The sequence below is a fragment of the Trichomonas vaginalis genome, chromosome II (assembly GCF_026262505.1).
Source record: "Trichomonas vaginalis G3 chromosome II, whole genome shotgun sequence".
NCBI lineage: Eukaryota > Parabasalia > Trichomonadida > Trichomonadidae > Trichomonas > Trichomonas vaginalis.
In genome coordinates this window covers 17,602,361-17,616,708 of record NC_067204.1, presented here as the reverse complement: position 1 = coordinate 17,616,708, position 14,348 = coordinate 17,602,361, and the positions used below count along the sequence as shown (strand labels likewise).

Sequence of the window (14,348 nt, the reverse complement as noted above, 5' to 3'; positions counted from 1 at the left end):
TTCCGAAAATTCTTGAATCGCTCTATATCATCATTTACTAGTACGTCTAAGATGAAATCACTCTGATCTTTTGTCAGAATAAAAGTTGGTTTCATCACATCCTCCGAATTCATGAAATTTGACTGAAAGAAGTATATTTTTAATACTGTATATAATAATGAAGGTACTTGTTATAAAATATAAGCAAAATAAGTCAAAAATAAAATTTATTATTTCAAGTTTTTGTGGTTTTATGAAAGATTTAACTATAATATCGTAATAAAGATAATGAAAATGCAATTTTTATCGAAAAATTAATAGTTTAGAATTTTATAACGTATTTTTCATAATTTTGACCTCAATGACTGAAAATTCTGCTTCTGAACCACCACCACTTGTCGAACCACAAGAGCATAAATTAACAGTAACTATTAAGTCTGTTGAAGGCCTCAATTTTGGAACAGAGCTTGGCAATCAACAAATTGCCGCTTCAATACTGTTCCCTGGACATCAACTTGATATGATGAGTCAACTTGTTCCGCCAGCACCAAAAATAACATTTGATTTCACAGAAACATTCGATATCAAGTTTTATCCAAATTCAACAATCAACGCTTTACTTCAAGCTCCATTAGAATTTTTCGTTTACGTTTGCACTCAGGATTTAAAGCGCACAAATCAAGTTGCTAAATTTACATTCGGATTCGATCAGCTTTTATACGTTACTTCATATACAGCCATTTTAGATGGTACTGTTCTTCCTGATGGAGCTCAGATTCTTCCCGCTGAAGGAATTAAGGCTTCCATTAACTTTGCATGGGATTCTCCGATTATTGAACCAGAAGATTTTGAACAAACATTAATTGCTTCATTGAATTTATCTCCAATTTCAGCTTTACCACAAGCAATTGTTAACTCGAACGCAACACCAAATAACTTCGGAACTCACATTTTCTCTTACATTCTTTGCGGAACATTACCAAATGGACAAGTAATCTTCATGGATAATGGTAAACTAAACGCAACAAATCCCGATGGATCTGATGCTCAAATTGTATTTCCAAATCCAATGAAGTTTTACGTTGGACCAGAAGATTTTGCAAAATGGAAGGAGACAGCAGAGAAAGAAGAGAACATTTCAGTATACCTTATCCCAGAGCTTACACCTATACTACAACCACTCGGTTTACTTCCTTCCCAATACGACAAATTATACGCTCGTGCTGAAATTCCATTCTCACAGTTCTCCAAGGCCGGCCGTTCCCATTTCCTCGGTCAAACTCAACTCTTTACCGATCCAAAGTACTCAGTTGAAGACCCTCCAATGCCAAATTCACTTCCAAACGGTTTTCCTGAAGAACCAGTTGATCCAACCGGCCGCAGAAAAGTTGTTGCTAAGAAGGGATTGCCATCATCACGTTCTTCAGCCAAAACCAAACAAGGAGCCAACACAACAGCGAGTACAAAGAAGGCAAAAGCTTTGTCAGCGAAAGATAAAAAGCTTCAGCAGACAATTCTCCAAATCTTCCAAGGAATTGGAGATTCCGATGTCTACAAAGACTCCGCCACACAAATTCGCATTGAGTTAGCTCTTTCAAGACCATTAGTTCCTCGTAGTGCAACACCAATCGAATCAAAACCTCCTGAAGAAGTTGTCAGACCATTACCAAAGATGCACGCGAACAAATTAGCCAATGCAACAAAAGAGTTCTGTCGCCAGGTTAATATCGCTATTACACAACTCAGCGAGAGCCAGAATCGCGATGAATTGAGGAAGATCATCAAAGAACAACTGAAACCATCCGTTGTCGAAGTTGTCCAACAAGTTTACCTCAATAAACCAGAACCTTCCGTCGAAGCATCGAAGAAGAACGAAGCAGAAGACAAACAGGAAGACAAAGAAAACAAAGAAGCTGAAATAGGAAATGCTTTTATTTCAGAATTGAGATCCTATTTGATATTACATCTCAACAAAGTTGTAAATCAAAGATTCAAACTCACATTCCCATCTTCTTCTTTGTCTCCTCCTGAAATGGACATTGATTGTCTCTCAAGGCGCATTGCTTCTCAAAAACTGTTTAAGACTGATGATTTGGGAGCTTTGCATCAAAAGAGATGTCAATTGGATCCATTAAATCCACAGTGGCCATATGAATACGCGCTTTATTTATCAGATATCAAAGACGAAAAAGCACTTGATAACTTTGCTCGCGCTATTTCAATTGATTACCACTTCAAGGCCGCAATTTTAGGTTTCTGTTCTCTTTTGGTCAAGAATGGAAACAAGAGTGATGCATTAGTACTTTTAGACATGCTCGGAAATGAGATGCCAACAGATCCAACAGTTACTGTTTGCCAGTCATTGGTTTACACTTTGTTGGAATCATCAAAATGCGATGAATTCCTCGCAAAGATTTCAAACATGGCACAGTCATTGAACAGATCTCCTTATTTGATTGCCGCTTCATCTTTGATCGATGTTCATGATACATTCGTCTCCGAAATGGCTCTTTCCAAGGAAAGAACACAAGGCCAGAGAACAAAGGAGTTATTGATTTTACTCGCCAAGTTCTCACAGTTGACAGGAGATCCACAACGCGCTCAAGAATATCTCAAAGAAGCAATCGAAATGGATCAAGAAGATCTTTCAGTTTGGAAGATGTTAGGAGAATTCCAATTCGAATCAGGAATGTTCGATAAGGCTAAAGCATCTTTCACATCTCTCTTGACTTTGTCTGATGATCCTGACCCTGCTTCATGCTTGAAACTCGCTTTAATCAAGGTCAAAGATAGTGAATACGCTGCCGCTTACGATTTATTGATGTTCACTGTCCAGAAACTTGATGACGTTCTTGCATGGCTTGCTCTCGGTGTTTGCTGCTTCAGAATGGAAGAATACACTGAAGCAGACAGTTGCTTTGTCAGGGCAAGTGAATTAGATAGATGGAATGCAGTCACATGGGGTTATTGCACTTTGTTATGCTTCAAGACTGGTGACCATGTCAAAGCTTGCCAGGCATTGATTTATACATGGGCTCTTGGTATCAAAGATAGGAGACTTATTGATGAAATCATTGTTGAAGCTGAAAAAGCTCAAATTGGAGAAAAAGCAAAGGAAATATTAGCCCAAATGAAGCAGGTTAAGGAAGAAGATTGCTATCCTCCATTCGAGAACCAAAGCAATTAACTCTAATGATTTTTATTATTATTTGGTTTTATTATTATATTTGATAATTTGAAATTAAAAAATGATTAATTTTTTTGTGTTTTTCCAAATACATATTAGTTTTTATATAATGTTTTTAAATGTTAACTTTATCACATCTTTTCACTAAAAAACACAAAATTAACATTTTTTTCAGTAAAATTTTCTGAAGAAATATGAAAGTCTGTCATAGCTTTCAATGATCAGCTCAATTTTAATCGGACCTTAAAATCGAGAATTGAAAAATCTTGACTGATTTTTTTCACGTAATTGAATTGACAAATCGAAAAAAAGTCAAAATTTTGTTTCAAGTTACTTTTTGAGAGATGATTTAACATGTAATGTGAGCATTAAAAATTTCTAATAATATTTTTATTTCCGCCGATTTTTTTTTCACGAGTAATTGAATACTTGTTTTAATTTTCGTGATGCATCCCAAGAGATATATTCTTGAGGAGGGCACAGAAAATGAAAGAATCATAGAGTGATCTGCAAATGGACTACCGATCACTGGATTTCAAAGAAAAAGACAACGCAACATTGCTATCACAATGCTAATATATCAAAATATTCTGAAACAAAAAGTCCAGCCAGACTACGTTGTAGTCCCACCTGAAATAATAAAAATTAAAGAAAATATGACTACAGATACAAATAACTTAGTTTCTCAATCGATGGTTACAGATGCATTATTTGATACATGGAAAAGATCGTGGGCTGTCGAACTAAAGCCACCTAAGCTAATTTTCAAAAAGGAATTCACAATCCCAGATTTAACAATAAATATTTAAATTTGTTCGAATAAAATTAATTACGATATTAAACATTCCAATGTTTTTTACAAAGCCAGATTTTTCATCATTGAAATCTTTAATTTATAATTAGAATTTTTTATACCTCATGTTCGGCATATAGATATGTTTATATAGGACATGAAAGCTATCAATCTACATATATCTAAAGGTCAAGAAAATTTGACTTCTTCTTTTTTTTTGAGCAAAAGGCAAAAATGATATGATTAATACCTAGGTATTTTGTATTCTCATGTTCGGCAGATAGATATATTTACACAAGGCATGAAAGCCATCAATCTATATATCCAAAGGTCAAGAAAATTTGACTTCTTCTTTTTTCGAGCAATAGGCAAAAATGAAGCGATAAAAAAAGTTTATCAAGATTTTTCAATTTAGAATAAAGTTGCTAGCATATCTGTTTTTATCGCAAAGCTACATCCTTAATAAAAATTAATTTAATTCTTTACAATTATAGTTTTTACTAGTATTATCTGAGAAATCTAAATTAAAAAAAAAGCAATTTGGCTAAGCCAAAAGCTCACGATTAATACAATGGTTAATAAAATGTTTCTGATACTCGGAATCTGCAAGATCAAGTGGTCTCCATCCATTTTCATCAACAGCTTTCCAATCACAACCTGATGAGATCAAAAAGTCTATGACAGCACTAGATCCATATGATACAGCCATATGTAATGGAGTTGACCATTCATTCTCGTTGAATTTTACATTAAATCCTTGAGAAATAAAGTAAATTAAAGCTAATAAGTTGTCTTTCATGACGCTCGAATAAAATGTTGATGCAGCTATGCCGTTTACTGTTAGCCAGTTGAAAATTTCATTTCTATGATATTCAACGGCTGTATTAATTGAATCTGAAAAATCTAAACCGGCTTGCATGCAAAGTCGAATAATTTCGTAGTTACCGCCCATTATTGCATATTTTGGAAGATCGAGTGGTAGCGTTGCTGATGAAGCAATGAGATATTTAAATATCGAAACAGATCCGTACAAAGCGGCAAGGTTAAAGATATAAACTGGCTTTTCTATGAGATACTCAAATGGTGAGTATAAAGTAATGCAAGTGCAATTGTCTAGTTCAGCTATTTTCACAATAAATTTGTCAGATTCATCAAATTTTATGATATATCCTAATGAACCTACATCCCATCCGAATTCGATGCAATTTCTAAGTATCTCGAAATCATTTGCGCTGTACTTTTCATAATTTTGTAAAACCTCTTGAAAACGATCATCATGGTAATGAGTTCTAGCTTTAATGTAATCGTCAAAGTACTTTATATAAGGAGTAAAATATAGAGCGTAAGCTAATGTACGGTTAGAAAGATGTTTGTGGAAATTGACAATAAATTCTTCAGAAACAATTCCATCTTGGAAGCATTGATTCAATAAAACGATATCTTGATTAAATATTGGACGCTCAGGCTCGAAAATATGAGAAATTATGTTTGCATTTGGCAATTTATCTGAAATATGTTTGATGAGTTTTGAGAAACAAGCTGTAGAAAATGGTCTAACTCTATGAATTGTCTTGATTTCTGTGCATAATTCGTAGAGTATATCCTGATCTTCAACAAAATTTGATTCTAATATGCTGTCAGCAGTGTTATCCACGTTATTTGGACTGAGATTACTTAAGAAGTCTTGAAGTTCGATTTGTTTTTCTGCGTTTATTGGAATATCAACATCATCAAATTGCACTGACATTAGAATGTTTCTTTTACTTCAAATTTTTATTGAAAAAGTATTTTTCTTTATTTTTATCAGTATAATATGTTAGATCATAATTAATACGAATTAAAAACGATGAAAATTTTTTATCCTCAGAATTATTTGAATAAAAATTGCCAAAGATAGTAAATTTCGATAAATTTAAATATTCAAAGGATAACTAGTAAATTTAGTTTTGGATGAATCTATGAAAACCGCTCGCACTCAAAAAAGCGGCTCTATTTAAATTCCAAAATAATTCTATAAATTATAATTAATATAATGGTATTAAATTAATTTTCAGAAGAAATAGATATCCTATCAAATTTCAAAGAATATTGAATTCGATTTTCTTTCACAAAGGTTATTGACATGTTTTCTTGCTTAATGTTTTTTTTTTAACCTCGAGAATTGTGTCATGAGAAAATGAATTACGATTCTTGCCTGTTTTCGCATCTATTAGTTTAATAATGGACTTGAATATCATAGGATTTATCAGTCGTTTTTCCTAAAAGCCTCGAAATTACGGATGAAAAAAAATGAAATTATTTTGCAATAAAGCCACAAAAGGAATATTTACCTGTTCATAATTAATTATTTGAAGCATTTTTATGTCATTTCTCCATTTATCCCAAAACAAATTTAATTTGAACGCATATATTCCATATACACATAAATCAATCATCATATCTATGCTTAATAGCAATGGATATAAATTTGGAAATAATGATTCCATGAAAGCGCAATTTGACCAAATGTCTGAATAAATTCATTCAATTACACTGAAATGGAGGAAAATTTTGCTAATGTTCTAAATTTTTGTATTCATTGATGACTATGTGGTGTATATTTCTTTGCGTTGTTAAATTCTCCGTTTGTTATCAGCTCATTAATTTTTCCAACATCTAAATGATACCGATACCTTGAATTTTACAGCAATGGTAGTGAATCTTTTTGCTAACAAATGATGTGAAAGATATAATTCAAGCGTAAATATGAAATTGAATAATGTATCACAAATTTGAGTAATATTCAAAATAAAATTGATCTGCAAAAATTGTTTTTTATATAGCGCTCATAAAATAGAGCATAATTTTAAGATTTGATTTTTCTCGTAATTCAAAGCAAGTTTATTATTCTCGTTACAAGCTTTAAATTTTATGAATGATCCTAAATTAAATCATTTCAATGAGTGGCCACATTGAGTTTTTGTGATAGAGTAAATTAAAATATGAGTCCTTTAGTGTGAAATAGTATGTAATTTTGATGAATTTTTCGCCGTCATAATTAAATAATCAATAAAAATTCTAAGTCTTTAAGCGATAAAAGTGACATGATTTTATTGATTTAACATGGCAAGCACCCAGCCACCACCACAATTCCATGTGATGCAGTATATAATCTCTTCAATAGACTCCCCAGAGATAGATATTGAGCCAATTCGTGGACGTTTGGCATCAGGACTTGATGAATGTCCTCCTGACGATAGATGCTTGTCCTGGCTCATTGTATTAGGCGTATACTCAAGCAGTCCAGCAGATTGGCCAAGAAAATTACATCAACTTAAGCAAGAATATAACGGATACATAAATGATTTGAAAGTTGCAGATTGGCACACCAAAGATATACCCACTGTTATTCCATACGATGCAGATTTAGGATTAGCCAATAAAGCTACAATGCTTTTAATTCACGAAGATATCATACGTACAAGTCGTAGTATTTTCTGTCTACCACCATTAAGTGTTTCCCCTCCTGAAGGTGAGCAGAATGATGACATCTATTTTCTATATAGTTTCCATTTTAGAAAGATGGAAAGGATTTTATATACTTTTGCAATGTTGAACCCATTTATTGGTTATATGCAAGGTTTCAATGAACTTATACAACCAATGTATTACGTTCTCGTTCAAGCTCTTGAATTATTTAATTTTGACTATCATACGATTGAAGTTCTTTGCTTCAATATGTTTCTCAAGTTAATGATGAACACCAATCTTGTTTCATTTTTCCGTACATCAAGCAATGCTGGCACTTTAGCTCAACTTTCAGTTTTCACAGCTCTTTTGAACAAATACCAGCCGGATGCTGCTAGTGTCATAGAGAAGCTCAATATTCATACAGCGTTCTACGGATTTCGTTGGTTTGCCTTACTTTATTCACAAGAATTTCCTTTGCCAGATGTCATATGGATCTGGGATGCCATTTTAAGTCATTTTGACAAGGTTACAGACTACGCATTCTACATTGGCCTTGGAATTATTGATCAAATGAAAAATAGAATTATGAAATCTGATTTTGCTTCTTGCATAGCCATGTTCCAGAACCTGAACGCGCAAGATGTCAAGAAATCCATCATTTATGCTAACAAATTATGGAAAAATTACAAATCAGATAAAAAGCGTTTATTTATTCAATAAAAAACACAAAATTGATAGCACGTATGCTACTGATTAAGCGTACTTACATCAAATCCCTCGCTATCAAATTGTTCGGAACATAAATCGAAAATCCTCCTCGTAAACCAAAGGCATGGATTGGTTCCAGGTGCCTTTGTGTTAGTTACATGCTTAAGGATCTGCTCGTAATCATTCTTTATCAATTCAATGAACTCTTTCATTGAATCAACTACATCTTGAGGTTTTGGTCTCGCGATCATGATTTTACTCGGAGGAGGAATGATCAAATTGTTTAGAAACTCTTTAAACTCGTCAATAAATGGATCTATCTCTGTTTTCTTACTTAAATTAAAAAGTGATAAAATTGGCTGCAGTTTCTTCTTGTCCTCGAATTGTGTAAAGAAGGGACCAAGAGAGCGCAGGAAAAAGAACCCTGTTACAGCATAATAGGGACTATCTCCCTCTGGGAATTTTCTTTTTGCTTCTAAATATAATAATTTACATATCCATTTAAGTGTTCCTGGTATAACTAGTGTTTTTACTTGGTCTATGAAACACCTCAAGACTTCTTCCGGTGTTTGAGCGTCTTTTAGAGAAATTGTGAGATATTCGTAAAAATTTTCAAAGAAATGTGGAGCAACAATCTCTCTGACAGCTCCTAATGAGTTGGTAAGTAATGAATCACTGCGCATGATCTCTTGCGGCTTCATTTCTTGCATGAAATACAAAGCTATCAAAGAATTTATGTAAAAATTGACGGTTAATCTGTCTGCAAATGCATTGACTAAAGCTGTAGCAAATTTACGTTTTGATGTGTATTCTAATGGTGCATAAATCATTATTCTTAAAGATTCACAATCAAATTGTTCGAAAAGATTCGTAATTCCCTCAACAAGGATCTTAAAAATCGGTATTTCACTCTTTATGATATGAATGTTCCTAACAAAATGAACGAAAGCGTTAATCGGAGTTGGAGAAAGAAAATCAAGAATAAGTTGAAATAATTCTGGTATTGGTTCTGGTATGTATAATGAGAGAGTGCTGCCATCTACAAAATGGACACAAAATTCTGTATCTTTGACACGAATAATTGAATAAACGGGTTGTCCATACCGAGTCTCTTCTTGTGTCTCAGGGTTATAGTGATATAAGAAAATTGGACTCGAACTTTCACCTTCCTCATGAATAAATAAGTAAAATATACAATTCTTTGATTTCTTAATAGTTTTTGCTTCGATGAGTAACATTGGTGGGCATTTATGTTGTAAAACTGGATGTACGCTGCATAATCTTGCAAAAACAAATTCAACTGGAATATTCTTTAAATACGGCCAAACTTCATAGAGTTCTTTCTTAGAATTTTCGAAAATAGTAAATGGATCCTGAAATGCTTTAAATTTATCCGGGTATAATACTTCGGAAAGTGATTTAAATGCCTTTTCGGTATCCATTCTTTTTTTCTGTTTATGTTTTGAATTTTTTTCAGATAAAAAAGTGTCAGATTGATGATTTTATATTGACCAACATGATTTTTGTAATCGGAGTATCGATTCATATTGCCTATTCCTAAATTGATTTAAATTCTCCATTTATTTCATTGTACAATAAATTTCTTGGCTCAATAAATTTGATCATTCTTATGTGTTTGAATTCTTTAATTATATAACATATGTTTTAACACTTTATTTGGAAATCTATTGTTTTGATACTTCGTGGAACGACCATTGTTACAATATATATGGACTTAGAAGAATAGAGCACTTCTTTATCTCGCAGTAATATTTGGAGCAAGAAAAATTGAGAACACATTCATTTCATGATAAAAGAATGCTCTAAAAATTATAGGATATCATAATTTAAATGGAGCAGCATGTCAAGTGTTTGCAAGTGCTCCTTGAAGAGCGTACTTTCCATTTTCTGACATACTCTCAATTCAAAATTATGATCCAATCAAAATGTATAAAGGAATAACCGAAATAATTGTTGGAAACCTTATAATCCAAGTTCACTCAATGATAAATCGTATCATATAAATTGGAGAGTGTCAAGTGTTTGTAAGTGCATCTAAACATGTTTAAATAAACAAATATCATAAACATTGAGAGAATATTCTATAGACAAATGATTATAATAAATAAAACAATTCTCATAAACATTGAGAGGAAATCAAGTGTTTGCAAGTTCATCCATAAACAATTCATTAATAAATAAAACAGTTTAAATAAACAAATCATATAAAATAAATCTATAATTGTTTTCATTTGAAAATAAATCTCCAAACAACAATTAAAACTAAAATCAAATTAATAATGAACATAAGTCTGTTTCCCTTATGTATGTCATGTATTCTTTGTTCCAAGTGTGTGAATTTCTCTATCATTGCCTGGTGTTCGTCCAAAACTTGGTCCAAAAGTCTTCCTGATTCATCAACATGTTCGGCCAATTCGCTGTTTGCTTTTTCGATTTCTTTCAGTGTTTTCTTGACAACAGACACTCTCTGCTCAACATTCTCTGACTTGTCAACAGCTGTGTCCAGTCTCTTCATGTGTCTGTCAATGGAATTCTCTGCTTCTCTAACAAGCCACGATGGTCCTTCGTTGTGAGTTTTTACGATGCTCAATGCGTCGTTGAAGGCTTGTTCGAGGGTGGAGATACTCGGATCAGCATACATTGTTGTGATTCGTTTGATTCCAGCCCTGAAAGAGAGAGGAGACTGAGTTGGAGGAAGCATATTGCAGTATTTGCAAAAAACTAGGAAATCACAGGTAGATGGAGTGATACAGTTAACGAGATGTCTAAGTGTGAACATATCGCAAGCTCCTACTGGCAATCCGTGCATTTTTTGGAAGATTTTGATTCCATTTAGTAAATTTTCTTCGGCATTTGCACCATTTGATATGATATTAAGCTTGGCGAGGGTTGTTCGTATGAATGACATTGTATCCATTAGAGATTGGTACATTTCGGCTGAAATAACTCCGTTTGGTAATTGACTATCGGGAAAACAGAATCTTCTGCAGTTGTTTATCATCCATTTCATCTCAGAAATGGCAAACAATCGCTGTGTATCGTTAGATGATGTAACAACTTGCGCTAAAGCTTGAACTGCTTGTAATGACTGTTTTTGAGCGGCTGTTGTAGGAAAATCGAAGCCGAAAAAGTGAAAAGCGAAGTAGAGATTCTTGAATATTGCTTGTAATGCCATTGCAAGAGGAGGATGTAAATTAAATTTTTCGAAGAAAGTTTCTGAGATTTTTGAAAACTGTTGTTGCTCGGAAAATACAGATTGTGATATGGTAGGTATAATGCCAAGTCGATAAAAGGCTGCTAAAGTATGATAGCGAAATTCATTTGGCTGCCATTGATTATTTAATACTTGAACGCAAGGACTTGTTGCATCAAACTGAAGAAATCGATCTCCTGGTATATAAAATGTTGTTTTTGCATCAATCGAAGTTATTTCAAATATTGTCGGAATTGGAAAAGTAAATGGATAATTGCAAACTGTTCTGTATAATTCTGATGAATATCCATTGGTTTTTGTTAAAACAACAGTCATTGGAGCAGTTAATCGATCCAATGAATCAACAATTGCCCAAAGAGTTGAATTTTGAATAGAAACAGTAGTAGGTTCTATAAAGGCAACATCTTTTGCGAAATAATATTTATTATCTGGACAATATTCTGGAAGATATAACTCGTATGCTTGCACTGACATATTTTGAGAATTTAATATCAATTATATGATATAAATAATGTATCTTCTAAAACTAATGATATGTTGTCTAATCTGGGTGAAATTGGCTGAATTATAAAATTTATTTTATCTTTATCTATATTCATTGGTTAATTGATGCATTTGCAGAATAACAAAAAATAAGCATCTTCCACTATATTTCACATAAAGTCTAGTGAAAAAAATTCGCAATCTCTATAAATTTCATAAATTTATATGAATGAACACGTACCTAGATCTATTTTTGAATAGTTGTGTAGGTTGTAACGGAATAATTGAACAGATTACATTGTTAAATCTGAATTGTTAAATTTTTCGCAAGTTCTTATATAAATCGAAGGGCAAAATCATTCCTTTTTGAAAAGACAAACTGATCCGCTTTCAGTAGGCTCTTTTGTAACGAGACAAAAAAAAATTCGAAATTACCGTTGATGAATATCTTTCCAAAAAATATGGATAACTATCTTAATTGGTACATTTACTTACTTATTAAAAACGTTTCGAAAATCTGCGACTACTTTTTTTTTAAATGACCGAACTTAATCTTGATTTTGATTATATTGCAAACAATATACAGCAGTATATCGATGAAGATAACTTTTATGATATACTTGAAATGGAAAACATTCCAAAAGTCCTACGCAAAGCAACTCTTGATTCCAATAACTTTCAAGCCATTCTTTCTCAAGGCAAACCAAAATACGGTCCATCCAAACTATTTAAATTTATTCAGAAATGCAATGTTACAGTTGATTCATATGATGACGCAATTAACGTTCTTAAAAGTTACAAACGCGTACTCAAACTCAAATCAGCAAATAGTTTAATTGACTTTTTGAAGAAATATAGTACAGAATGCATTACAGGATCAAAAGAACTTGCAGATTTAAATTCTGAAAATCAAAATCTTCGTTCAAAGGTTGAAACCATGGGAACAGATGTCACAAAGTTAAATTCTGAAAATCAAAATCTTCATTCAAAGCTTGAAAGCCTCGAAAAAGAGCTCTCAACTCTCAAAAACAACAATGAACAACTCAAAAAAGACAATGAACAACTCAAAAAAGACAATGAACAACTCAAAAAGGATATCAAAACAGTTAAAGATGAAATCACACAGGAGAAAAATACAAATGATCAACTCTTTAAATCTATTAATGATTACGGAACGATGAATCAATTAAGAAAATCAGGAGATTTTGATGCGATTTATAATTTCCTCAATGATCTTTCAAGTAAAGATCATAAAATCAAAATTTCCATTGCATGTGCTCTTGGATTATGTGAAAAGAAGAATTCGTATGAATGTACATCACTTCTTTGGGCGTGTGTTAATGGAAACCTTCAATTAGTAAAATCTCTTGTTGAAGGAGGTTGTGATAGAAACGCATGTGATAAATTTGGAAATAATTGCTTTATTGAAGCGGCATCAAAAGGTTATGTTGATATTGTAAGATATTTAGTCGATGCTGGTTTTGACAAGAACTGGCGAATCAAAAGCAATGGATTTAATGCAATTCTTAACGCTTCACAAGATGGCAAACTTGATATGGTTAAATATTTGATAAGTATTGGTTGCAGTGCAAATTCAAAGCAAAATGGCAATGCAAACTGTTTATACTTTGCATCATTAAATGGTCATCTTGAAGTAGTTAAATATCTTGTTTCCGTTGGAGGAAATCCAAAGGATAAAGATAATGATGGATTTTCTTCTATTTAGGTTGCATCACAAAAAGGTCACCTTGAAGTAGTTAAATATTTGAAGAGTATTGGTTGTGATGTAAACTCAAAACAAAACAAAAATGCAAACTGTGTTTACTTTGCAGCAGCAAATGGTCATCTTGAAACAGTGAAATATCTTGTTTCAGTTGGAGGAAATCCAGAAGCAAGAGATGATGGCGGATTTACTCCAATAATTGTTGCAGCGGAAAACGGTCATGTTGAAGTAGTTCAGTATCTCATCGAATGTGGATGCAGCAAAAATGATAAAACCAGTTATGATGACTCAGCATTAATTAGAGCAGCAATTGCAGGACGATATAATGTTATTGAATTTTTAATTTCAGTTCGTGTCAACTTGAATGTTAAAAATAAAGCAGGAAAAACAGCACTTGATTATGCAAAAGAAAACAAGAACAAAGGTAATAACTACAGTAATATCATAAATATTCTAACAAGAGCAGGTGCAAAATGAACTTAACCATTACAATTTCATTATTTCTTTTATTGAAAATTGATTCTTATATTAATAAACATTAAATTTATTTATATAAATCTAGGACTAATATTTTTCATTAAAAAAATCATATGCCAGTGTTTTTGAAGCTTCCTTTACTGCATTTATATTATCCTTTTTGTTCGTTACACTTTTGTGCATTTTACGCTTGAGCATTTATATTAGAATAGCGTTATAGAAGGAGATATTTTATAAACAATATACAGAAATATTTTTAGGTATGTTATGAAAACAATTTAAAATTTAAGGGTGCCCTTACGCCCCTATGGCA

General features: G+C 32.5%; 6 protein-coding genes across 6 annotated transcripts, besides 1 other annotated feature; 3 read left to right on the top strand and 3 right to left on the bottom strand.

The window, feature by feature from the left end:
• Positions 1 to 338: 338 nt before the first annotated feature.
• Positions 339 to 3,256, top strand: TVAGG3_0562410 (cilia- and flagella-associated protein 70 family; the record flags this gene model as incomplete). Its single annotated transcript, XM_001580620.1, has 1 exon — positions 341 to 3,166. One exon carries the CDS (start codon positions 341 to 343, stop codon positions 3,164 to 3,166), a length of 2,826 nt encoding a protein of 941 aa, XP_001580670.1.
• A 1,247-nt stretch (positions 3,257 to 4,503) lies between these two features.
• Positions 4,504 to 5,706, bottom strand: TVAGG3_0562400 (Ankyrin repeat family; the record flags this gene model as incomplete). The annotated part of the gene is made up of 1 exon (XM_001580621.1): positions 4,504 to 5,706. The coding sequence occupies one exon, from the start codon at positions 5,704 to 5,706 to the stop codon at positions 4,504 to 4,506; it is 1,203 nt and encodes a 400-aa protein (XP_001580671.1).
• A 1,355-nt stretch (positions 5,707 to 7,061) lies between these two features.
• Positions 7,062 to 8,129, top strand: TVAGG3_0562390 (regulation of vesicle fusion; the record flags this gene model as incomplete). The annotated part of the gene is made up of 1 exon (XM_001580622.2): positions 7,062 to 8,129. The coding sequence occupies one exon, from the start codon at positions 7,062 to 7,064 to the stop codon at positions 8,127 to 8,129; it is 1,068 nt and encodes a 355-aa protein (XP_001580672.1).
• Positions 8,130 to 8,155: 26 nt separating this feature from the next.
• Positions 8,156 to 8,947, bottom strand: TVAGG3_0562380 (GTPase activation domain, GAP family; the record flags this gene model as incomplete). Its single annotated transcript, XM_001580623.1, has 1 exon — positions 8,156 to 8,947. One exon carries the CDS (start codon positions 8,945 to 8,947, stop codon positions 8,156 to 8,158), a length of 792 nt encoding a protein of 263 aa, XP_001580673.1.
• A 1,233-nt stretch (positions 8,948 to 10,180) lies between these two features.
• TVAGG3_0562370 (uncharacterized protein) lies at positions 10,181 to 11,826 on the bottom strand (the record flags this gene model as incomplete). Its single annotated transcript, XM_001580624.1, has 1 exon — positions 10,366 to 11,826. The coding sequence occupies one exon, from the start codon at positions 11,824 to 11,826 to the stop codon at positions 10,366 to 10,368; it is 1,461 nt and encodes a 486-aa protein (XP_001580674.1).
• Positions 11,827 to 12,373: 547 nt separating this feature from the next.
• Positions 12,374 to 13,561, top strand: TVAGG3_0562360 (protein ubiquitination; the record flags this gene model as incomplete). The annotated part of the gene is made up of 1 exon (XM_001580625.1): positions 12,374 to 13,561. The coding sequence occupies one exon, from the start codon at positions 12,374 to 12,376 to the stop codon at positions 13,559 to 13,561; it is 1,188 nt and encodes a 395-aa protein (XP_001580675.1).
• Positions 13,562 to 14,321: 760 nt separating this feature from the next.
• Positions 14,322 to 14,348: part of a mobile genetic element that runs on past the window's edge.